At 43.1% G+C, this 25,012-nt stretch overlaps 2 protein-coding genes across 4 annotated transcripts in view; both read left to right on the top strand.

Annotated features, from left to right (window-relative positions):
* Positions 1–835: 835 nt before the first annotated feature.
* LOC101487373 (protein NLRC3) lies at positions 836–24,790 on the top strand. Its single transcript, XM_076882296.1, has 11 exons — positions 836–933; positions 2,566–2,681; positions 2,766–2,885; positions 2,984–3,103; positions 10,070–10,148; positions 10,821–11,046; positions 11,245–13,051; positions 14,001–14,174; positions 18,288–18,458; positions 22,322–22,368; positions 22,526–24,790. Exons 1-11 carry the CDS (start codon positions 919–921, stop codon positions 23,053–23,055), a joined length of 3,405 nt encoding a protein of 1,134 aa, XP_076738411.1. The 5' UTR covers positions 836–918; the 3' UTR covers positions 23,056–24,790.
* LOC112432630 (protein NLRC3-like) overlaps positions 867–25,012 on the top strand; it is a 214,143-nt gene continuing 189,997 nt past the window's right edge. For all 3 annotated transcript variants that reach the window (XM_076882301.1, XM_076882302.1, XM_076882297.1), the window contains exon 1: positions 867–933. In XM_076882301.1, the coding sequence (XP_076738416.1) occupies positions 919–933 (15 nt within the window). In that variant the 5' untranslated portion in view covers positions 867–918. The remainder of the gene's footprint in view (positions 934–25,012) is intronic.

Here is a 25,012-nt window from a genome sequence, read left to right as displayed (position 1 = left end):
TAAATAAATGTCAGACTTACAGCTCCTGCTTTACTGCATTAAAGTGATGAGTTCAGCACTTTGACATGGAAGCAGGAAATGACAAATGTAGCACAGCAGCAGCGTTTAACACGTCTGAGCTGGAAACAGGAACTCTGCTATGATCATCATTCATATAACAACTTCCAGCTTTTGGTGCTCGGCTACAGTTTGGATGGATTTGCATTTAAAGATGCAAAGAGACTGAAGTGGATAGGGTCAGGAGGTCAAAGGTCAGAGCTCCTGTGGGTCTGAGGGCGGCCTCATGCTGGAGAAGGATGAAGGAGTCTGACCTGATCCAGTGTTTGACATGAACACATCAGCACTGCTGTCAGTGAGCCTAACGACAGCCGTTAGCATCATTTCCTGTCACTGTGGTGGTTACAGTGACATCATGCAGTTTGTGCTTTGACCTCCAGAGGGCGACAAATCAGCACAGACAGAGAGCTCCATTCAAACTTTGCTGCCATCAGGAATAATTCTTCAAATATAATCATCAGCAGCTATGATATCAGGGACAATCTAGACATGTGACAATACTGAACATGTAACATGACACACCTTAAACATCATGTGATCCACTCTCAGTCTGCACTTTCATTCATGACTTCAACAGGTTGAAATGAGCTTTGAACAAACATCCGTTTAGTGCTGAAATATTCAAACGCTGCAGGAAGAAGAACAACAAAGTGATGCATGATGTTTGTGCTTCAAACAGGAAAACCGAAATAAATCACGACCTGCCAACAATCTGGGAGTTTCTGAGGTGCACCTGAACGCAGCACACAGTGTTTCGATGCTCGTGAGTGTCCTCAAACGCCTCTCTGGGTGTTTCCGTCCTGCTCAAAGTTTACTTTCACTTTCCTGAGCTTCGTGGAGTGGAGCTTGTTGTTGGTGTGTATGTTTGAAGAAACTGTAAGTTTGCTTTGTTTCCTCCTTTAACAGTTTGTCTTTAGGAACTTTACTGTTTGTTCAGCTCATGTTGGATTTCTTCACACAACAAACTGTGTTTGTATTTCCGGTCTCTCCATTAAAGTCAGTGTGTAACGTTTTTCAACGAGGTCGAATGTGTCCGCCATTTTCTCTAAGTGTGTGTGATCAGATAAAACACGCTGAATGTTGCCTGAGCTCGACCGGAGAGCTCCGGGACTTTTTATTCGCAGGGACAGCAGCAGACGGAGAGCGGACATCATAAACGAATATTTTGTTTACATGTGTGTTAGGTATAGATTCAACTTGTTCTTCAAAAAAGAAGAAGAAGAAAGTGGAGACATCAACTGTTGGCTCCGCTCCAACCCTCCTGAGCTGAGCTTCAGGTTTAAACCCGCCTCCTTCCAGGAAGCAGCTCACCTGTGTGTCCGTGTTTAGTGTCCGGGTGTGGCGTGGAGCCTGTAGTTGGTGTGCGTGTGAAGAAACTCTAAGTTTGCTTTGTTTCCTTCTTTAGCAGTTTGTCTTTAGCGTTATAACAGGAAGTGGGACATTTCTATTTACATAACATAAATCAGATCAGTGAATTAGGGTGCAAATCAAATAAACTGCTGATGTATGTTAGTCTTTATATGGCTCTGTTAAATAGCATGTTGTTATTGTTGATACTTACAAAGGTCAGCTGTGCTGCATGGGGTTACTAGTTTTGTTTGTTTGAACTTTTATGAAGTATCCTTGGCTAAAGCACCCAACATCATAAAAAAAGCTTGTTTCCCTCCTCATGAGTATGATGTCACATAGAGGAGGGAGCTGCTTGTGTTCTTTTTTCTTGGGTTTAACCCCAATAAGCAGCTCCCTCCACATTATAAGTCCTTCTGTATCTAATGTCTGCATATGATTCCTCATCTTCAAGCATGAGTATTTAAACTCTGACAGTTTTGCTTTGCTGTATCAAAATCCCAGGACCAAAAACATGTGAGGCTCAGCTTTGAGGTCCAAAGGGAGATCACATCTATATGAAGGCTAACATCATTTTTGACTTAAGTTAACTGAAATAGCTGTTAAAAGTTTGCTCACACACCATCAACATCCAACACACAAAAATTCAAAAGACGCTAAAGCGTGTTCTTCAAGTCAGAGAGCTGCTCAACATGTTTTCATGTTAGTGTCTCTAGGACTTGATAAAAAAAGCCCTGATTTAATTCACTACCCAGGTTAAGTGGAATGAGTGGAATATTTCCCAAACAGAGAAATCCAATAACAAAAGATAAGATCAGTTTCTTTTTTCTATCGTCTCTTTTCTTATGCTAGATTTATTTCTCTGAATCTCCACAGCAGCAGGTGGAGGAGATGATCATAGATTCTGTTTATAGAACCAAACTCAGTGGAAAAGCCAGACTTTAAGGATAATTTAAAACACTTTCAGACATCAGTATATGCAGCCACTAAAGCTGGTAGGTCTGAATTTCCCACGAGAAAGTTCTTTCATATAAAAGGAAAAAGGAGGAGGTGAGCACTCAGGGCACAGAGACACCCCCCCCCCCCCCCCCCCCCGGCACACATGATGGAAAGGAGGATTTCAGTTGATGTGCACATGAATGATTTGTGTTTCCTCTGCAGGTAGAAAGTGTGTGTGAATTGAGCAGCATGGATCAGTGTGAGGACAGAGAGGAGGGAGCCCCTCCCTCTAAAAGCACTCTGTGTGGGGAACATGAGAGCCAGACCAAAGCTCAGAGGTGAGACGACCATCTCTAACTGTCCATGACTCTTCTCCATGTCACAGCTCAGCACTCACATCACTGCTCCATCATTATTCACAGGAATGAACGAGGAACTAAATGCAAACATGAACCTGGACCCAGCTCTGTCTCCTTAAAGAGTGACCGGTCTAAAGCTGACATTATTGATTTTAAAGTCCAGCCTGTGTCTGCTGCAGAGAGGTGAGCTGTTAGTAACATGAACTCTTTGATTTAACTGCTTGATGTTGTTGGACATAAACTGTAGTGCAAACACTTCACTGCTCCATCATTATTCACAGGAACCAACGGGGAACTAAATGCAAACATGAACCTGGACCCAGCTCTGTCTCCTTAAAGAGTGACCGGTCTAAAGCTGACATTATTGATTTTAAAGTCCAGCCTCTGTCTGCTGCAGTGAGGTGAGCTGTGAACTCTTTGATTTAACTGCTTGATGTTGTTGGATATAAACTGCAGTGCAAACACGTCATTCCCTCAATCCCCTTTAAACTGTCTCTTAAAAACAAGCCTTTGGGTTCTAAACAACTGAAAATCGCCTTAAGCAAACCAGAAGTAAAACATATTAAAAAAAAATTTGGTCTTCTCCAAAGTGGTTAATGTAGTTGTTTGGGATCCGGCTGAGGAACCTTCACATTACAAATTTTAATACTGCATGAATTACTGGAAATAAAATGCCACAACAGAATGAAATATTTGCTTTGTGAAGAAACACCAGTGAAATAAAATCATTAATTTTAAATCAGGCACGTGTCCTCCTGCAGAGAGGTAATGTGTGTGTAAATGTTGCTGTGACTCAGTGTTTGTGAATAAATCTCCATCATGTTTAATGTCAGCTCAGCTCTTTTTCACACACATTTCTATGTTCATATGTGAAGCGGTGTGTGTTGGACTGTTTCAAAAAACACAGCAATCAGAATGTACAGAATGGATGTTCTAGGAGGTGTTTCTGTTGCACACACACCCATCATGGTCAAGTGCATCGAGTGGTTCATTATGAGGCATATTAAGGCCCTGCTACCACCATCTTGGACTCATTGCAGTTTGCCTATTGCCCAAACTGGTCAACAGACGAGGCCATTGCCACCACCCTACATTTTGCTCTCAGCCACTTGGACAATAAGGACACATGTGTGAATGCTGTTCATAAACTTCAGTTCAGCATTCAACACAGTCGTTCCTCAGCACCTGATTGGAAAACTGAGCCTGCTGGGTCTGAACACCTACCGTAACTGGATCCTAGACTTTCTGATGGAGAGGCCTCAGACAGTCCAGATCGGTAACAGCATTTCCAACACCACCACACTGAGCAATGGAGCCCCTAAGGGCTCAGCTCAGCCCACTGCCGTTCACTCAGCTGACTCACAACTGTGCAGCAATGCACGGTTCAAACTACATCATCAAGTTTTCCGATGACACGACTGTGGTGGGTCTCGTCAGCATATAGAGAGGAGGTGCAATAGTTAACGGACTTGGCAAATAATTTACAGCCAAAGTATTCACTCACTGTGTCTCTACTGTTTCATTAGCTTAGCTTAGCTCGTAGCCGACTCGTTAGCACCACGGCTTCTTCACCAGTTCCTCCTGCACTTTCTTGCTCATTGTGTCAGATGTTTAGTTACTCCTCGGCCTCCTTTAGCAGTAATGATACTTGTAACAAATGTAGCATATTTGCAGCTCTGGAGGCCAGGATTACTGAATTGGAGACTTGGTTCCCCCCCGATACACCCGTAGCTAGCCAGGCCCCTGTAGCAGGCCCCTGTGCAGCCGAAGATGGCGTAGGCCCCGCTACCTGTTCCCCGGCAGACCCCAAGCAGCTGGGGAAAGAGGGCGGCTGGGTCACGGTGAGGAGGAAGCATAGTCCTAAACAGAAGCCATTCGACCACACGAACAGTGACCTGGAACTGGAAACCTCAAATCACAGGCCGAGGGGGCGGTGTGGCAGCAATTTTTCACACCAGCCTATGTATAAACCTTACACAGAGTTTCTGTCTGATTTCTCAGACCTTTTATCTGATTTAGTGCTCAGCTCAGATAAAGTAATTATTGTGGGTGATTTTAACATCCATGTAGATGCTAAAAATGACAGCCTCAACATGGCATATAATTTTTTCATTAGACTCAATTGAAGTATCTCAAAATGTAAAAGAACCCACCCACCACTTTAATCACACTCTAGATCTTGTTTTAACATATGGCATAGAAACTGAACATTTAACAGTGTTTCCTGAAAACCCTCTCCTGTCTGATCATTTCCTGATAACATTTACATTTACAATAATTGATTACACAGCGGTGGAGAGTAGACTTTATCAAAGTAGATGTCTTTCTGAAAGGGCTGTAACTAAGTTTAAGAATATAATCCACCCACTGTTATCATCTTCAATGCCCTGTACCAACACAGAGCAGAGCAGCTACCCGAACGCTACCCCAACAGAGGTCGATTATCTTGTTAATAACTTTGCCTCCTCTCTATGTTTAACACTGGATACTGTAGCTCCTGTGAAAACTAAGGTCTCTAATCAGAAGTACCTGACTCCGTGGTATAATTCTCAAACACGTACCCTAAAGCAGATGACTCGTAATCTGGAGAGGAAATGGCGTGTCACAAATTTAGAGGATCATCATTTAGCCTGGAGAAATAGTTTGCTGCTTTATAAGAAAGCCCTCCGCAAAGCCAGAACATCTTACTATTCATCACTGATTGAAGAAAATAAGAACAACCCCAGGTTTCTCTTCAGCTCTGTAGCCAGGCTGACAAACAGTCAGAGCTCTTTTGAGCCAACCATCCCTTTAACGTTAACTAGTAATGACTTCATGAACTTCTTCACAAATAAAATTTTTATCATTAGAGAAAAAATTACCAATAATCATCCCACAGATGTAATATTATCTACAGCTACTCTTAGTACCATTGATGTTAAGTTAGACTCTTTTTCTCCAATTGATCTTTCTGAGTTAACTTCAATAATTACTTCCTCCAAACCATCAACGTGTCTTTTAGACCCCATTCCTACAAAACTGCTCAAAGAAGTCCTGCCATTAATTAATGCTTCAATCTTTTTTTGTAAGTATGTTTATTGAGATGTTTTGATATAAGGAAAAAAGAAAGACACAAAAAAAACAAAAAACAGACAACATAACAACAAGGGCTAAAACACACAAATAAGACAAAATATTACACTGCAACGACAAAAATACTACTTCAACATCAGTTGAAGTAGTATTACTAGTAAAATTACTATTGTAAATTATTCAAAATTACTTCAACTGGCAATAAACAGAAATAAAACACTAAGGTGGTAGGCCGAGTTATTGGTGATCGATCAAACAGGACTTTGCTTTAATACATGGTCTAAAAATGGCTGCCACACATCAAAGAAATTACTAAGTTTGTCCGCTAATGTGTACCTAATTCTCTCCATATGTAGTAGAGCACTCAGTTCTGTTTGCCACATTTTGAATTGAGGTACAATATCCGACTTCCAGAGAGTCAAGATATTTTTCTTAGCAATTACCATTCCGAACAAAACTGCAGTTTGTGCAGCAGGGCTGAGGTGTAAAAGGGAAGAGGAAGTTCCAAACAATGCAATTATTGGGTCCGGCTCTAATGTGCAATTATAAATACCAGAAAAATATTTTAAAATGTCCAACCAATAGTTAAGCAATTTGGGACAAGTCCAAAATAAATGAGTGAGAGAGCCTTCTCCAAGTTTACAACGATCATATATCACAAATCCTGTGCAGTTTAGTTTTTGAATAATGAAGTCTGTGAAGCACTTTGAATTGAATTAACTGATGCCTTACATTTATAGAGCAAGAATGGATCCTACACAGACTCCTCTCCCACACCTCATCTCCTATTTGCAAACCAAGCTCCTCCTCCCATGCCATCTTCAAAAAGTCAGATTCAAAATTTAAATACTCAGAAAAAGCTTTCACAAAACCAGAAACCAACTTTTTAGAATCCGGGGAGCTCAGAAGAGTGTAAAAATTGACCCCTCTTCCGGAAGAGATGGAAAATTAAGAGTACTCTGACGAACATAGTTTCTTATCTGTAAATAATGAAAGAAATGTGATGCGGGGAGAGAGAACTTGTTCTGCAACTGGGTAAATGATGCAAACTGCCTGTCAATAAATAAGTCTTTGACAGTAATAATACCTTTCTGTGTCCAGACCTCAAAAGAGGCGTCTAAACATGAGGGTGGAAATGCATGATTACAATATATTGGAGTATGGATCGAAGTATCTGGTAAAGCACAACCTTTTTTGTTCTGACTAAAGATTTTAACGCAGTTCGAAACTATAAAATTATTGACCTTGGTTCGTGGATTAGAGGATGAAAAAAGAAGAGCAGGGAGGGAACTATTCTCAACCCCACCACTCTCTATGACCACCCAAGGTGCGGTATCGGCAGACATGACCTTTTTGTACCCTTCCTGCCAGTAAACAAGAGTTCTAGCATTTGCAGCCCAATAATAAAACTGAAACAGTGGCAGAGCAAATCCACCCTTAAGTTTAGACTTACAGTACATAGATGAACTTTTGATATCCTGTGAGTTTTAAAGCCCCAAACAAATGGTAATACTACTGAGTCGATCACTTTAAAAAATTGCTTATTCAAAAAAATAGGTAAATTTAAAAATAAATATAGAAATTTAGGAAGGGAAACCATTTTAATTACGTTAATGCGACCTACCATGGGAATAGGTAGAGCCCTCCATTTCTCAATGTCCTTTTTCAATTTTTCAACTTGTTCAAGATAATTCAACTTAAACATCGATTTAGGAACCTTAGGCAAAATAACACCCAAGTATTTCAATCTGTCTGTAATTTTAAAAGGCAAAACTTTCAAAATTGCAGTTAAAGCCACAAACTCACTCTTCTGCCAATTAATTGTATAACCTGAGATTTCCCCAAATGACCTCACCACATCTAAAAGTACAGGAACAGATTGCTCAGGATTTGACAAGAACAAAACAACATCATCCGCATATAAAGAAATGTAGTGCTTGATATTCCCCAATCGGACAGGGTCAATAGAGGGCTCATTCCTAATGGCTACTGCAAGAGGTTCAATAGAAATTGCGAAGAGCAAAGGGCTCAAAGGGCAGCCTTGTCGTGTCCCGTGGTGTAAAAAAAGAAAAGGCGCTGATCTATCTTGGTTAATAAGAATGGAAGAAGAGGGATGTCTATATATCATATCAACCCATGATATAAACTGTTCGCCTAAACCAAACTTCTCCAGTACCGAAGCATATAGGCCCACTCGACCTGGTCAAACGCCTTTTCAGCATCTAAGCTCAGTACTGCGATCTTGGAAGCTCCCTAGTGCCTATGATACATAGTGTTCATCAACATTTGAACATTAAAGAAGAAAAACCTCTGGGGGACAAACCCAGTTTGATCCGGATGGATAATTCATCCAACATGTCCATTTAATCTGTTTGCCAAAATTTTAGTGAAAATTTTCATATCCAAATTCAACAAAGCAATAGGTCGATAAGAGGGACATTCTGTTTCATCCTTTCCTTCTTTCAATAACAAAGAAATATTAGCTTCATATAGCGTACGGGGAAATCTTTGAGTATGGAAAGAATGCTTAAACATTCTCAATAAAAGCGGGGCCAGCTTTTCAGAGTATTTTTTATACAGTTCAATGCCAAACCCATCTGGGCCTCGGGACTTTCCATTGGGGAATTACTTAATAGCTTTCGAAACTTCTTCAATAGTAATATCTGAGTTTAAAGCCTCTCGTGCAACGTCATTCATTTTCGGGAGATCCAGCTTCCCTAACCAATCAGTAATATTGCCCCATGATTTCGACATATAGAGCTCTTCATAATATTCTCTAAATCGCTCATTAATAGCTTTAGGGCTAATTAAAATTTCGCCTGATCTTGATTAAATTTTGTGTATAGCCCTACTGGCCTGTAGGCCTCTTAGCTGCCGAGAAAGAAGCTTATGGGGCTTATCTCCAAACTGAAAATGCTTCTGTCTGATCCTAAATAGCTGATCTGTTACTTGACTAGATAAAATTGTGTTATACTCAAACTTCCTTTTAATTATGTCTTGGAAAAAAAGAGGGACAAGAGGAGGCCTTGTGGTCCTGTTCTGTGTTAATTCAGCTTCTATTTCGAACAGGCGTTTCCAGCGTTCTTTTTTTTTAACGAAGATTCAAAAGAAATAATTTCTCCTCGCATTACCACTTTAAATGTTCCCCATAAAATCGAATCAGAAATGTTTATCATTAGCTTCCAAGAAATCTGATATTTTAGTTGTCATAAATTGGCAAAAGGATGTCTCACACAGGAGTGACGGGTGAAAACGCCAGTAACCCTGTTGTTTCGTACCACAGAAGTCCAGGACTAAAGAGGTTGGAGAGTGATCCCAGATCAATATGTTATGATAAGTTGAGCATACAACTTTAGACATAAATTTAGAATCAAGCAAAAAATAATCTATTCTGGAGTACGATTTGTGCACTTATGAAAAATAAGAGTAATCTCTAATCTCTTAATGCTTCAATCTTAAATATGATCAACCTATCTCTAATGATCGGCTATGTACCACAGGCCTTCAATCTGGCTGTAGTTAAACCTTTACTTAAAAAGCATCTCTAGACCCAGCAGTCTTAGCTAATTATAGGCCAATCTCCAACCTTCCTTTCATGTCAAAAATCCTTGAAAGAGTAGTTGTCAAACAGCTAACAGATCATCTGCAGAGGAATGGCTTATTTGAAGAGTTTCAGTCAGGTTTCAGAGCTCAGCACAGCACAGAAACAGCTTTAGTGAAGGTTACAAATGATCTTCTTATGGCCTCTCACAATTATACATGCTTCCCTTAGCCTGAAACGCTCGCCTGATATTGACACTTAAGTATGGGTCTGTTGATTGATTTAACTGACTGGCTTCAAGTTCCACACCACATGGCCGCTGGACCTGCTAACCGGTCCTTCCTCGCTAGACTGCTATTACAATCACTGTCTTGCAAGCTCCATGACCTGGATGACTGAGAAACTACACAGAGAGTTATGTAGTTTCCAAGGAGTCAGGTATGGATGGCTAACTCTGTGCCTTAATCCTGGCAGGTTAGAAAACACTAATGACACATGTCATCTGTGTCATTACAGTTAAGATAATTAGACCATTGGAAATATTACAAAAGATTTACCAGTCTTTATTCTTGTAAGAGCTCCAGGTATTTATTGGTGTAAGCTGTTTTTTTTCCTTTTCCATTTCTCTTCTTTTTTTCTTTTTCTTGTTTTTGCCAGCAGCATTAAGATGGTGTTTTCTGAGAGCCAAAACTCAGCATTTTCAAATATTGATCTTTCTCCTGTGTTGAACTAATTCTTCATGATTCCTCCACAGAGTGGGCCAGCAGAGCTCAGAGGTTCCCAGAAGTCAGTCTACCCAGCAGCATCAAACACAGCTGGACTCCATATTTATGGTCTGTACATGTTCAACATCTATTCTATTCAGTCATTTCTCAAAAAGAACGGCTATTTATACTTCAAACATATTGCAAGTATTAGTTTTTCGTAGTATTAATTGAAAGATAAGACAAGTTAGAAGCACAACTAAACACTGTTTCAAATAAACAATGAGCTTTAGCAGCTGGGCTGGTCAAAAAGATGTGTTTGTAATTTTATCTATACCCATGACCACCTTGACACATATTGCTACAGACAGGTCCTTTAATTTTTGGCTGTCATGGTAGTGTCTAATAAACTATGAAAGCTGGATAAATGATTGGAAAACTTTAGAAAAAGTTATTTATCATATTATTATAGCATTTATTCCACTCTAAACAATGCAAAGTTGAGTTATCTGATCTCAGAATTTGATTTATTTTTTATTTTTTTAAACATTCCAATTTAACAACCTCCCTTGAACATACTGACTACAATTACCATGATGTAGCAATATTCACTCTGTTTCCAGAATCAAAATGTGCTGTGGACTGCAACAGAAATATGATTATGACAACACCTTCATATCTCCTGGCTATTTCTGTCTGTTGTTCCTGGTCTCCCTCTGTTCATTGTTCCTCTCTTCTTCCACTGCACCACCAGTTGAGGTTGTAATGTAACATATTAATTGACACAATACTCTATTCCAGCTACTGCAGGACAACATTATCACTTTTGTGAAGAATGAACTGAAGAAGATTCAAAAAGTTGTCAGTCCAGATTATCTGAAATACTTGGAAGGTCAGAGAACGGTTGAAGAGAAAGTGGGTGAGGACGAGGAGCAGAGGAATAGCAGCAGAGAGGCATTTGTGAAGATCACATTGGACTTTTTAAGGAGAATGAAGCAGGATGAACTAGCTGACCTTCTGCACAAGAGTAAGAGGATTTCTATAAAGATTTAAGCTGCTGGTTGAGCAGGTTGTTTACTAATGTCTAACCCTAAAGTGATAGTCAAACATAAATATAAAAATTCTGGACTGATATTTGTTGTCTATTCTGCTGTACAATGATGCGAATGTTGTTGTGATTTGGCGCTATATAAATAAAATTGAATTGAATTATTCTTTCTTTTAGGAACTTCTAATAGAGACGTCTATTGGAGTGAGTGTAAACTTAAATCTACACTGAAGAAGAAGTTCCAGTGTGTATTTGAGGGGATCGCTAAAGCAGGAAACCCAACCCTATTGAATCACATCTACACAGAGCTCTACATCACAGAGGGAGGGACTGCAGAGGTCAATGATGAACATGAGGTCAGACAGATTGAAATGGCCTTCAGGAAACCAGACAGAGCAGAGACAAAAATCAGACAAGAAGACATCTTTAAAGGCTCACCTGGAAGAGATGAACCAATCAGAACAGTGCTGACAAAGGGAGTGGCTGGCATTGGGAAAACAGTCTTAACACAGAAATACACCCTGGACTGGGCTGAAGACAAAGCCAACCAGGACATCCAGTTCATATTTCCATTCACTTTCAGAGAGCTGAATGTGCTGAAAGAGGAAAAGTTCAGCTTGGTGGAACTTGTTCATCACTTCTTTACTGAAACCAAAGAAGCAGAAATCTGCAGCTTTGAAGACTTCCAGGTTGTGTTCATCTTTGATGGTCTGGATGAGTGTCGACTTCCTCTGGACTTCCACAAAACTACAATCCTAACTGACCCTAGAAAGTCCACCTCAGTGGATGTGCTGCTGATAAACCTCATCAGGGGCAAGCTGCTTCCCTCCGCTCGCGTCTGGATAACCACACGACCTGCAGCAGCCAATCAGATCCCTCCAGAGTGTGTTGGTATGGTGACAGAAATCAGAGGGTTTGCTGACCCACAGAAAGAGGAGTACTTCAGGAAGAGATTCAGAGATAAGAAGGAGGCAAGCAGGATCATCTCCCACATTAAGACATCACGAAGCCTCCACATCATGTGCCACATCCCAGTCTTCTGCTGGATCACTGCTACAGTTCTGGAGGATGTGCTGGAAACCAGAGAGGGAGGACAGCTGCCCAAGACCGTGACTGAGATGTACATCCACTTCCTCGTGGTTCAGGCCAAAGTGAAGAAGATCAAATATGATGGAGGAGCTGAGACAGATCCACACTGGAGTCCAGAGAGCAGGAAGATGATTGAGTCTCTGGGAAAACTGGCTTTTGATCAGCTGCAGAAAGGAAACCTGATCTTCTATGAATCAGACCTGACAGAGTGTGTCATTGATATCAGAGCGGCCTCAGTGTACTCCGGGGTATTCACACAGATCTTTAAAGAGGAGAGTGGACTGTACCAGAAAAGACTGTTCTCCTTCATCCATCTGAGTGTGCAGGAGTTTCTGGCTGCTCTTCATGTCCATCTGACCTTCATCAACTCTGGAGTCAATCTGCTGGAAGAACAGCAAACAACCTCCCAGACACGTGAAACAAGAGAATCTGCAGAGACACACTTCTACCAGAGTTCTGTGGACAAGGCCTTACGGAGTCCAAGTGGACACCTGGACTTGCTCGTCCGCTTCCTCCTTGGTCTTTCACTGCAGACCAATCAGACTCTCCTACAAGGTTTGCTGACAAAGACAGGAAATAGTTCACAGAACAATCAGGAAACTGTCCAGTACATTAAGAAGAAGATCAATGACAGTCTGTCTGTAGAGCAAAGTATCAGTCTGTTCCACTGTCTGAATGAACTGAATGATCGTTCTCTAGTGGAGGAGATCCAACAGTCCCTGAGTTCAGGAAGTCTCTCCACAGACAAACTGTCTCCTGCTCAGTGGTCAGCTCTGGTCTTCATCTTACTGTCATCAGAAAAAGATCTGGATGTGTTTGACCTGAAGAAATACTCTGCTTCAGAGGAGGCTTTTCTGAGGCTGCTGCCAGTGGTCAACATCGCCAACAAAGCTCTGTAAGTAAATATGTACTCATTTTAAAGACTTTTGTAACAAAATGATACAGGGAGTGCAGAATTATTAGGCAAGTTGTATTTTTGAGGAATAATTTTATTATTGAACAACAACCATGTTCTCAATGAACCCAAAAAACTCATTAATATCAAAGCTGAATGTTTTTGGAAGTAGTTTTTAGTTTGTTTTTAGTTTTAGCTATTTTAGGGGGATATCTGTGTGTGCAGGTGACTATTACTGTGCATAATTATTAGGCAACTTAACAAAAACAAATATATACCCATTTCAATTATTTATTTTTACCAGTGAAACCAATATAACATCTCCACATTCACAAATATACATTTCTGACATTCAGTCTCTGAGTATTGCACACCTTGTGCTTTTGGGCACTCCAGTGATGTTGCAGCTCTGAAATATGGCCAAACTGGTGGCAAGTGGCATCTTGGCAGCTGCACGCTTGACTTTTCTCAGTTCATGGGCAGTTATTTTGCACCTTGGTTTTTCCACACGCTTCTTGCGACCCTGTTGACTATTTTGAATGAAACGCTTGATTGTTCGATGATCACGCTTCAGAAGCTTTGCGATTTTGAGACTGCTGCATCCCTCTGCAAGATATCTCACTATTTTTGACTTTTCTGAGCCTGTCAAGTCCTTCTTTTGACCCATTTTGCCAAAGGAAAGGACGTTGCCTAATAATTATGCACACCTGATATAGGGTGTTGATGTCATTAGACCACACCCCTTCTCATTACAGAGATGCACATCACCTAATATGCTTAATTGGTAGTAGGCTTTCGAGCCTATACAGCTTGGAGTAAGACAACATGCATGAAGAGGATGATGTGGACAAAATACTCATTTGCCTAATGATTCTGCACTCCCTGTATGAAGTGTATTTCTCTTGTCTACATGAAACAATAAAACTATTTTCAATAATAATTGTTTCAGACTAAGTGGCTGCAACCTCTCAGAGAGAAGCTGTGCGGCTCTGTCCTCAATTCTGACCTCCCCGTCCTCTAGTCTGATGGAGCTGGACCTGAGTAACAATGATCTGCGAGATTTGGGAGCGAAACTTCTGTCTGCAGGACTGGAGAGTCCATATTGTACACTGGAAACTCTCAGGTTAGAACTCAGACAGTCAAGCAGTCATTTACCCTTCAGAAATCAAAAGTGTAACTGGCTATTTTTCACTAACTGTAATGTGACCTTTCTATTCTTTTACATTAAAAGAAAATGTCTCGTTTGTTGGCATTCTATTCAACACAACCTCACGTTTAAATTGGCAGTTTCTTTGTTTTTTTCATTTTGACGTACTGCCTTAACACAACCTAAAATCTCACAAAAAACACTTAAAAACAATGTTTTTTATTTTTATTTTTTAGCATTAAATCACCAACATGTTTAAGAAATCATTTAAAACTTTAGCCGCTAATATTAACTAGAGCAAAAATGTACTGCTATTGAGTATAGTTTACCTTTCTTTCACTAGAGGAAGCCAAACGCACCATGACTGTAGTTTGCCATTCATACCACTAGATGGACTGTAGTTTCATATTCATTTCAATAGGACCAAAATTTGTGCAGAAATTTCATATATAAAAAGTATAAAGGGTTATAACCATCAAAAGTCATAGAACACCATTTGCGATCAAGCCAGACGAAACTATATAACATATTTTAATATCCCTCCGACAGAAGACAGAGACGATATGTTATCTGGTTACCGGGTGTTTTTTTTATTTTTTATTTATAAGAACAGTAACACAGGCTACCGTGGACCGTAGCCAATGCCAAAACTACAAGGGAAAAAATGTGTTCCCCTGAATCAAAACAAAAGTTTTTACAGAACCCCCGATAGAACCATGCCCAGAAAGCGACGCAACGTGTGCCGAGTTTGTGACACTGGAAAGTCCACAACGGCCTGAACTTTTTCAGTCACGGGCCATACCTGCCCTTGTCCCACTTGCTTGCCCAAATAGGTAATAGTAGCCTTCCCGAACTCACATTTAGAAAGGTTGAGCGTGAGGGAGGCATCGTTGAACCGCCCAAACACCTCAGAAAGTGTTGCGAGATGTTCAGGCCACAAGGTAAAATAGACAACCACGTCGTCCAAGTATGCCTCGCACTTAGACACTCCACACAGCACCTGCCGCATAAGGCAGGTGCTTTTTTTTTTGGCCTGTCCCGTTTGGCTCTTTTGCCATCAGAATTGTTGTCTAAAGGCAAAGAAAGATGCCCAACGGATTTACTTTACCAAACTGACCATCCCAGCCTTGCCGTAATGGTCCATTTGATTCACCTTTATTGTTTATTTTATTTTCACTTACTGAATACGGGACAGACTTGACTGGGGGAAAGAAGGGGAGAAAGAAAGAGGGAAAGAGAAACAGCTGAGAAGAGGGACGGGGGAGAAGGGCAAAAGACAAAAACCAACAGAACGGGCAGAGAAAAAAAATGCATATATCAATCACCTGGATCACCTGCTGAGAAAGATAAAAGAAAGCAAGCAGAAGAGAACAAGAGTAATAGAATAAACAACATCACAATGATATATGGGAATATGACAGTAAATACTAAATGTTAAACATTATTGTGCAGCACATAAGAGCAACAGAACACAGTGTGCTTTGAGGTAGGAGCCAAAAAGGGTGTAGTTTGTGGGTGTGATCACCCGTGTGTACACCTGTGAGCATGGACGCGCTTGTTTTTTGTTTTTTTAAAAGGTTCCTTCATGTAATAATCTGCTAGAGGGTGTGGGGGGGCCACAGCCCCGTCCTCCAGGGCGTGAAGCAGGTGTGGAGGAGATCAAAACTCCAGACATCCAGAGGCCCCCAGAACACAAGAGACCAAGGAAGACCAACAGAGGGGCAGCTGCGCCACTGTCCCGGAAAGAGCTGAGGAGAGTCCCAGATGAGGGCTCACTCAGCAGCCGCGGAGCAGAAGCCAGGGGGAGTTGCAGTGACGCGCCCGTGAGCTCCGCCGGCAGCCAGCTGCGCCTGAGTGACCGAGCCCCAGGCCGAGAGGCCGGGGGCACCCCACCTCCGAAGTGGCCCGAGCGAGCCCCAGGCTCCAGGCCCCGATAAGCGGCCGCCAAGGAGTGAGCCGGTGTGTACCTGGACGCCCATCCCCGGACACAAAGAACCACCAACGCACCGATGTCTGAGGGGGTCCGCCACTGGCAGGGGAAGTGGTGGTAGGGGGAGATAGGCCTCCAAACCTTGGAGGGCCTGAGATGTCCCCAGAGAGGTGGCGCCTGACACCCAACCTGACATATAGACACAGACATACAGGCACACACAGATACAAACATCCATTCCCACCCTCATGCTCTCATATGCACTTACTCCACACTCAACCAACGTGGAGACAGACATGAAGAGACGTTGTACACACGATCACACTCCCCAAGCGTACTCTACAAACCGGGTCTAGGTGCCCTCGCCCCTGGAGGCAGAGATCTCCAAAGCCCTAGGTGTTAATGGAACCTGCCAGTACCCCTTTAATAGGTCCAGCTTTGTAACATACTGAGCAGAACCAACACGATCGAGGCAATCTTCCATCCGCGGGAGCGTAAACGAGTCTGGTTTGGTAACCGCATTCACTTTCTGGAAATATTGTCCGCTATCGCTACCAGAATACAAGGCGAGCTCCACGCGTCATGACTGGAAATAGCAAGGCCATGCTCAATGAGATATTCAACTTCCTACTGCATCAAGCTCCGCTTTGTGGTGTTTACACGATAAGCGTGCTGTTTTATCGGCCTGTCAGTTTCCACCGTGATGTCGTGACACAGGACAGATGTTTGCCTACGGTAGTCAGAAAACAAAGGTTGATGAGCTTTCACTAACGCAAGGACATCCCTATGAGCAGGGGGTGGCAAATGAGAGCGGGAGGACTCCAAAGTGGCCAACATCTCGCAATTCCAATCTCCGAGCCCCCAGTATACAGCCACTTTTTTCCATCAAACCATCGTCTTGTGGGTGGTACTCTGTGGTGCCCAGAGCAAATTACATCACCGGTGGCGAGCTCTTTGGACACATAACATTTGAGCATATTAACATGACACACTTGCAACTTTCGCTTCCGATCAGGCGTTTTAATGACATAGTTAGTATCACTTATTTTCCGATCCACCTCATAAGGACCAGAAAATTGAGCTCGAATGCTAGACACAGTCACTGGAAGCAAAACCAGCACCTTCTCCCCCGGGGCAAAATTCTGAACCACGGATTTCTTGTCAAAACGTGCTTTCATAATGCCCTGGGCTCGCCTCAAGTGGTCGCGGGCCAACTGCACGAGAGAGACATTCCTTAAAAGCACACACATAATCCAACACATTATCCTCCACCCGATGCGATTCGGACAATAATTTCTCTTTAAGTAATTGCAACGGCCTGCGTACCGTGTGTCCAAAAACAAGATCAGCTGGGCTGACACGGAGGAATTCCTGCTTGGCTTCTAGAACGGTAAACAACAATAAGAGAAGCTAACTCAGAGGAGCGATTGCTTACGTAGCCCCCAAAAACATAACTAAACAACAATCACTTACCTCCCTGACTAACTAAACATGAGAAAACTGTACCCAACTGAAAAGGCGATCCACTCGAACTTCCTCATGACTTGCAGAGCAACACAGGGCATGTCGCAGCCCCAGCTGGTTGGGGTAAAACCGAGGATGGATGATTGCCGTCCTCAACCGCGCCGTCTTATACTCCTGGTGTACCATCTTCGGGATCCACCACTCCTGGAGGCGCACCTGCACACTCACATTTACATGTCATAATCCCAGCCCACGACGGCAGCCGTAACAGCAGTGTGTGTGACATTCCATCATTGTCCAACTGTTCTGACACACACACCAAACAAACAAACAAAAAATGTCTAAATTGCACACTACCTACTAACTGTGTAAATTCTCTGTTATGACTGGTTTTCCTTGGTCTATAAAAAAAAAAATATTACAATATTACATATCAGAATTTGATGAAATTGTCTATTTCTTCTTAAACAAATAAAACAAATCTCACAAAGTTTTCTTCAGGTGTTTGAGGGTGCATGGAATTTATCCAACAAGTCTACATGTATCTTGTGGACTTGGCATTTGACTATCATTCATTTGTTTGTGACAAATAAAATTTGAATTTGAATGGGTATTTTATCCATAAAAATAATTGAAAATAAGCCTTTAGTGAAGTTTTAACAAATGTATTGGTTTTTTTGTGTGTGTTTATATAGTCTATCAGGCTGTCTGATCACAGAGGAAGGCTGTACTTCTCTGGCTTCAGCTTTGAGCTCCAACCCCTCCCATCTGAGAGAGCTGGACCTGAGCTACAATCATCCAGGAGACTCAGTCCAGAGTTTGTTGGCTGGACTGAAGGATCCACATTGGAGACTAGACACTCTCAGGTATGGAGAGAATGTCTGATAGAGGAGGAAAAGTTGAAAACATCTGCTGTGTCCTACATTCAGTTCCTGATTGTTTCATGCAGATGTCACAAATGAAGGGAAGTGCTTGCTCATTACAGACAATCTAAGGAGCTTGAAAAGAGCAACTGGGCTTTTTCTTGCAGACATTTCATATGAGAAGCTTCTTCAGTTCTAAAATAAAATTTTGGAGAGACTTAGGTATTTAATTTAATTTAAAATTTGGTTATCCCTAAAAAGGGTCGTTGACCCATTATTAATTATGTGCCTCACCACATGAGCCAAGGTGTGAAATAGATAGAAATGTTCAGCTGAGTCTTTCCCTGTAAAGGTAGCAGCCATCTCTGTCCCACATCTTGGGTAGCACTGCTCTGTTCTGTCAGGGTCCCATGTATGGGGTGGGCTATGTTGTCCAACAGGGATGACATCTTAGCCACCATTCTCCTTTCTCCATTCTTACTCACCACCTCCACTGGGTCTAGAGGGCATCCTAGAACAGAGCTGGCCCTCTGGATCAGGCTGTTCAGTCTCTTCCTGTCACCAGTAGAGATGCTGCCGCCCTAGCAGACCACACCGTAAAAGATGGCTGAGGCCACCACAGAGTCATAGGTCTTCAGGAGTGGGCCCTTCACTCCGAAAGACCTCAGTCTCCACAGCAGGTACAGCCTGATCTCCCCTCTTCTGTAGAGGGTTTTTAAATTGTGAGTCCAGTCAAGTTTATTGTTCAGATGTACACCAAGGTACCACAGCCTCAAAATGTCCATACCTTGGATGTTTAGTGGTTGAAGTAGAGGATGTTTTTGGTTGTGGAAGTCTACCATCAGCTCCTTGGTTTTTCTTGTGTTGATCTGGAGGTAGTTCTGCTGGCACCAGTCCTCAAAGTCACTGGGTGAGGTGTTCCGGAACATGCCCAGAACACCTTACCCAGGAAGCGCCCAGGATGCATCCTTGTCAGATGCCTAAACCACTTCAGCTGGCTCCTTTCAATGTGGAGGAGAAGCAGCTCTACTCTGAGCCCCTCCCAGATGGCTGAACTTCCCTACCCTCTCCTATCTCTAAGGGAGAGACCAGCCACTGTCGGAGGAAGCTCATTTCCACTGCTTGTATCTGTGATCTTGTTCTTTTGGTCACTACCCACAGCATGTGACCATAGGTGAGGGTAGGGACGTAGATCAGACAGGTAAATTGAGAGCTTCACTTTTGCGCTCATCTCTCTCTTCACCACGACGGACTGGTGCAGCGGCTGCAGCATCAATCCGTCTGTCGATCTCCAGCTCCCTTCTCCCATTACTCACAAACAAGACCCCGAGATACTTAAACTCCTCCATTTGGGGTAGGAACTCGTCCCCGACCCAGAGTGGGCACTCCATCCTTTTCTGGCTGAGAACCGTGGCCTCGGATTTCGAGGTGCTGATCCTCATTCCCACTGCTTCACACACGGCTGTGAACCGTTCCAGAGTGAGCTGGAGGCCATCAACCGATGAAGCCAACAGAACCACATCATCCACAAAAAGCAGAGATGAGATTCTTAGACCACCTACGTGAAAGACCTCCGCCACTTGGCTGCGCCTAGAAATCCTGTTCATAAAAATTAAGAACAGAATTGGTGACAAAGGGCAGCTCTGGCGGAGCTTATCCCCCACAGGGAACAAGTCCGAATTATTGCCGGCAATGTGAACCGAGCTCTTAATGGTTGTATAGGGATCAAATAGCCCGTAGCAATGGGCCAGACACCCCATACTCCCATAGCACCTCCCACAGGACACCCCGAGGGACATGGTCGAATGCCTTCTCCAAGTCCACAAAACACATGTAGACTGGTTGGGCAAACTCCCATGCCCCCTCAAGTATCCTTGAGAGGATAAAGAGCTGGTCCAGTGTTCCGCAACCAGGACGAAAACCGCATTGTTCCTCCTGTATCCGAGGTTCGACTAGCGGACGAACTCTCCTTTCCAGCACCCTTGTATAGACTTTCCCAGGGAGGCTGAGGAGTGTGATTCCCAATGTAGTTGGAACACACCCTCCAGTCCCCCTTTTTAAAAATGGGGACCACCACCCTGGTCTGCCAGTTCAGGGGTACTGCCCCTGATCTCCACGCAACATTGTAGAGGCGTGTCAACCAGGACAGCCCTACAACATCCCGAGCCTTCATGAACTCGGGGAGGACATCATCCACACCAAGGGCTCTGCCACCAAGGAGTTGTTTAACTGCCTCAGTGACTTCGCCCCCGTAAATTGGCGGGTCATCCCCCTCATCCCCAGACTCTGCTCCCTCCTTGGAAGACGTGTCAGTGGGATTAAGGAGGTCGTCCAAGTATTCCTTCCACCGTCCGACTATTTTCTCAGTCGAAGTCAGCAGCGCTCCACCAACACTATCCACAATACTGGTAGACGCCTGACAGTTTACCAGAATCTCTTTGAGGCAGTCCAAAAGTCTTTTTCCATGGCCTCTCCGAACTCCTCCCACACCCAAATTTTTGCTTCAGCCACTGCCTCAGCCACAATCCACTTTGACTGTCGGTACCTGTCAGCTGCCTCCAAAGTCCCACAGGCTAACCAAGCCTGACAGGATTCCTTCTTCAGCCTTGTGGCTCCCTTCACCTCTTGTGTCCACCATTTGGTTTGGGGAATACCACCACGACAGGCACCAACCACCTTGCGGCTGCAACTCAATGCTGCAGCTTTGGCAATGGAGATGCTGAACATGGTCCATTAGGACTCAATGTCCCCAGTCTCCCTCTGGATGCTGTTGAAGCTCTGCCGGAGGTGTGTGTTGAAGATTTCACGGACTGGGGCCTCTGGGAGGCGTTCCCAGCACACCCTCACTACATGTTTAGGCGCACTGGGTCTGTCCAGCGTCCTCCCCAGCTCAGCCCCTCTCTTTACCTGAGTGTCCAGAACATATGGTCGCAGGTCTGGTGATACGATTACAAAATCAATCATCGACCTGTGGCCTAGAGGGTCCTGGTGCCACATGCACTTATGGACACTTTTATGTTCGAACAAGGAGTTTGCTATGGCCAAATTGTGATTTGCACAGAAGTCCAATAAGAAAACACCACTTGGGTTCAGATCAGGGAGGCCGTTCCTCCCAATCACGCCCCTTCAGGTCTCGCTGTCATTACTCACGTGAGCATTGAAGTCTCCCAGTAGGAAAACAGAGTCTTCAGGTGGAGCACCCCACCCAGGGACTCCAAGAAGGCTGGGTACTCTGAACTGCAACTCGGCGCATAAGTGCAAATGACAATCAGGACTTGTTCCCTGAACCTAAGGCGCAGAGAACAAACCCTCTCATCCACCGGGAAGAACCCCAATGTACAGGCAGCAAGCCGAGGGGATAGTAGCATACACACCCCAGCCCGCCAGACTGAGACAGAGTCCACCCCCTCTCCAGGAGACTGGTTCCAGAGCCCAAGCCATGCGTAGAGGTGAACCCGACTATATCTAGCCTCATGCACTAACTCAGGCTCATTCCCCACAAGAGAGGTGACATTCCATGTCCCAATTGCCAATTTTGGTAGCCGGGGATCGGTCCGCCAGGGCATCTGCTCCTGGCTGTCTCCCGGCACACAATGCACCCGACCCCTACGGCACCTCATGCGGGTGGTGGGCCTGCAGGAGGATGGGCCCATGTCCCCTCTTCTGGCTGTGGGCCTCAGTAACCCTATCCGGGGCAGGATAAACTGTTGTCTCAATGTTTTCCTCATAAGTGTATTCGTGAAAATGTTGCACTGTTCCTTTATCAGTGTCTAACAGTATGTATATGAGAGCCATGTAATGTCCAGTTGTGTATGCTGAAAGAGACTGTGCTGGTCTGACACCCCCCCCCCCCCCCCTCCTTTCAGGGTGGAGCCTGCTGGAGTCCAGTGGTTGAGACCAGGTCTGAGGAAATGTAAGTGGGTTTTTAATGTGATTCATGAAAACAAAGCAGCACACATTCAACCATCTTCAAACTGTCACATCACTCATTTACATCTCTGATGTCAGGAGTCAATCAATGAACAGATGATCAATAACTGCAGCTGGATTGTGTTTGTTCTCTCCATCAGATTCCTGTCAACTCACAGTCGACGCAAACACAGTACACACAAAACTCCAACTGTCTGACAACAACAGGAAGGTGGCACATGTGGAGGAGGTTCAGTCATTTCCTGATCATCCAGACAGATTTGATTACTGGCCTCAGCTGCTGTGTAAAAATGGTCTGACTGGTCGCTGTTACTGGGAGGTCGAGTGGAAAGGAGGGGTTTATATGTCAGTGAGTTACAGAAGAATCAGAAGGAAAGGAGACAGTAAAGATTGTTGGTTTGGTTACAATGATCAGTCCTGGAGCCTGATCTGCTACGATGATGGTCCTCATTCTGTCTGGCACAATAGCAGAGGAACATCCATCTCCTCCTCCATCTCTGTCTCTAACAGAGTAGCGGTGTATGTGGACGTTCCTGCCGGCACTCTGTCCTTCTACAGAGTCTCCTCTGACAATCTGATTCATATTCACACCTTTAGCACCACATTCACTGAAACTCTTTATCCTGGGTTTAGATTCAGGTATCTTGGTTCCTCAGTGTCCCTGTGCTGAGCTGAGTTTAAAGTAGGGCTGCTCAATTAATCGAATTTTAATCTCGATTACGATCTGGGCTTTCAACGATCATTAAAAATGACCGAGCCGATTATTAGCCCCTCCCTCGTGCTTTACTCTCGCGCTGCTCCGTGTGGCAAATCGAGCGCACCTCCCTGCATTTCGAACACGCGTCACAACAATTAAGAGCAGCGGTCTCCAACCTTTTTTGCGTCACGGACCGGTTTATGCCCGACGATATTGTCATAGACCGGCCTTTAAGGTGTCGCGGATAAATACAACAAAATAAAACTAGTACCGGTACCGAAAAAAAGAAAATTTATTCCTAACACACGTGAAAAGACCAAGGAAAACCGAGTAAATGATAAAAATGATAACAAAATAACGCTGAACACTGATAAAAACCCTGAAAACTATACATTTCACACCTGAGCCTCAACTCTCGCGGCCCGGTACCAAACGATTCACGTACCGGTCCGAGGCCCGGGGGTTGGGGACCGCTAATTAAGCGGACCCGAGGGAAGCTCGGAAAGCTAAGCCGAAGTTATTTGGAGAGGAGAGTGACTGCCATTGGTTGAAAAGAGAGGTAAAAAAAACTTCAGTGGTGTGGAAACATTATGGGTTTGAGGGGTCAGACGTGGATCAAGTAGACACAGTGTGTAAACTTTGCTACAGTGTAGCTGCACCACAGAGCAACACTGCACAGTTCACTAAACACAGATGTTTACATTTTTCATTTATTTTTATTTTGCAAACATTTGCACTGTTATCAGTATTTGCACTATTTTATATTATTTTTTGACAATCTTTAAAGTCATTATTCAACACGTTGTTATTGTTAAATAAATATCGTCAAATAATCGAGATCTCAATGTCAGTGAAAATAATCGTGATTATCATTTTTGCCATAATCGAGCAGCCCTAGTTTAAAGAGTGTCCTCCTGTTAGAGAAACACTCTGACTGTTGAACAGATAGTTCAGTCTGTACATGTCTCTCTTTCACTCAGAAACACGTTTTCAGATTCATGGATTCAATCAGTTGATGTTTGAAACTGTTCTAAATGATTCCTTGTAAACTTCTTCCTCTTCAGTCCTTTAAAGATGGAAGCTCCCATTATTACAGGATCCACATGTTGTTTTTCTGTCTTTTTACACTCAAAGCTTCAGAGTGAATATCAATATGTTGTTTTTCTCTGAAGCTCAGTTCACAACCAGCTCCTCTGCATTTTCAACAAGTCTGAGCTCATTAAAATGAATCCAAATGTTTGATTTCTCTTTCTTAATGGGATGTTTCCAAACTCTCCACATCTTTTACTCATTGTTGGAAGCTCATCATTTCAAAATGTTTCAGCCATATAAGCTGAAAATATTGGCTCAATTGTTTTGAATGCAGTTCAAGCAGAATATGATTGTATTGTACTGAGGGATCATAATGCATGCGGCTTATCTAATAAACAGCAGACGCTGATTATTTGAAACTAGTCTTGTGTTTTTCCCATTTTGAACAAGAACAAGAACATGGTGCAGGATGTTGGTAACAGCTTCGTTATCAAACTCTTAGAAACATGTAAATATCTGTGTTTAGCACTGCGTATGTTGTGTATCACTTTAGTTTGTATGAAACATGAAAAATATCACAAAGGGTCCTGGTGAAGAATATGCTGGAATTTGGTGACAGAGATGCTCTGTATCTCATTGTACAACTGTATAGTGACAATAAAGGCATTCTATTCTATTCATTCTATTCTTTGACGTCAAACTTTTAGAAGCCGTTTCATTGTTTATCATGCAGCTCTAGTTTGATAAAACGCTGCATCAAAAACACAGGAAATAATGTCACATGTTTATTTCCACAAAGCAGAATGAGTCTATTGCTGACAATAAGTGATGTACAAACAGAGTGAGCATTTCTGAGCCCCCCAAAATAAACTGAGAAGTTCACTAAATGAAAAATGGA

This window comes from Maylandia zebra, linkage group LG3, assembly GCF_041146795.1.
Source record: "Maylandia zebra isolate NMK-2024a linkage group LG3, Mzebra_GT3a, whole genome shotgun sequence".
NCBI lineage: Eukaryota > Metazoa > Chordata > Actinopteri > Cichliformes > Cichlidae > Maylandia > Maylandia zebra.
This window is presented reverse-complemented; position numbering and strand designations above follow the sequence as displayed.

Bases quoted from the DNA above. Each gene is read 5' to 3' on its own strand.
- LOC101487373 (XM_076882296.1), top strand. The intron at 2,682-2,765 runs GTGAGACGACCA...CATTATTCACAG, and splicing joins AGCCAGACCAAAGCTCAGAG to GAATGAACGAGGAACTAAAT. The intron at 14,175-18,287 runs GTTAGAACTCAG...GTGTTTATATAG, and splicing joins TGTACACTGGAAACTCTCAG to TCTATCAGGCTGTCTGATCA.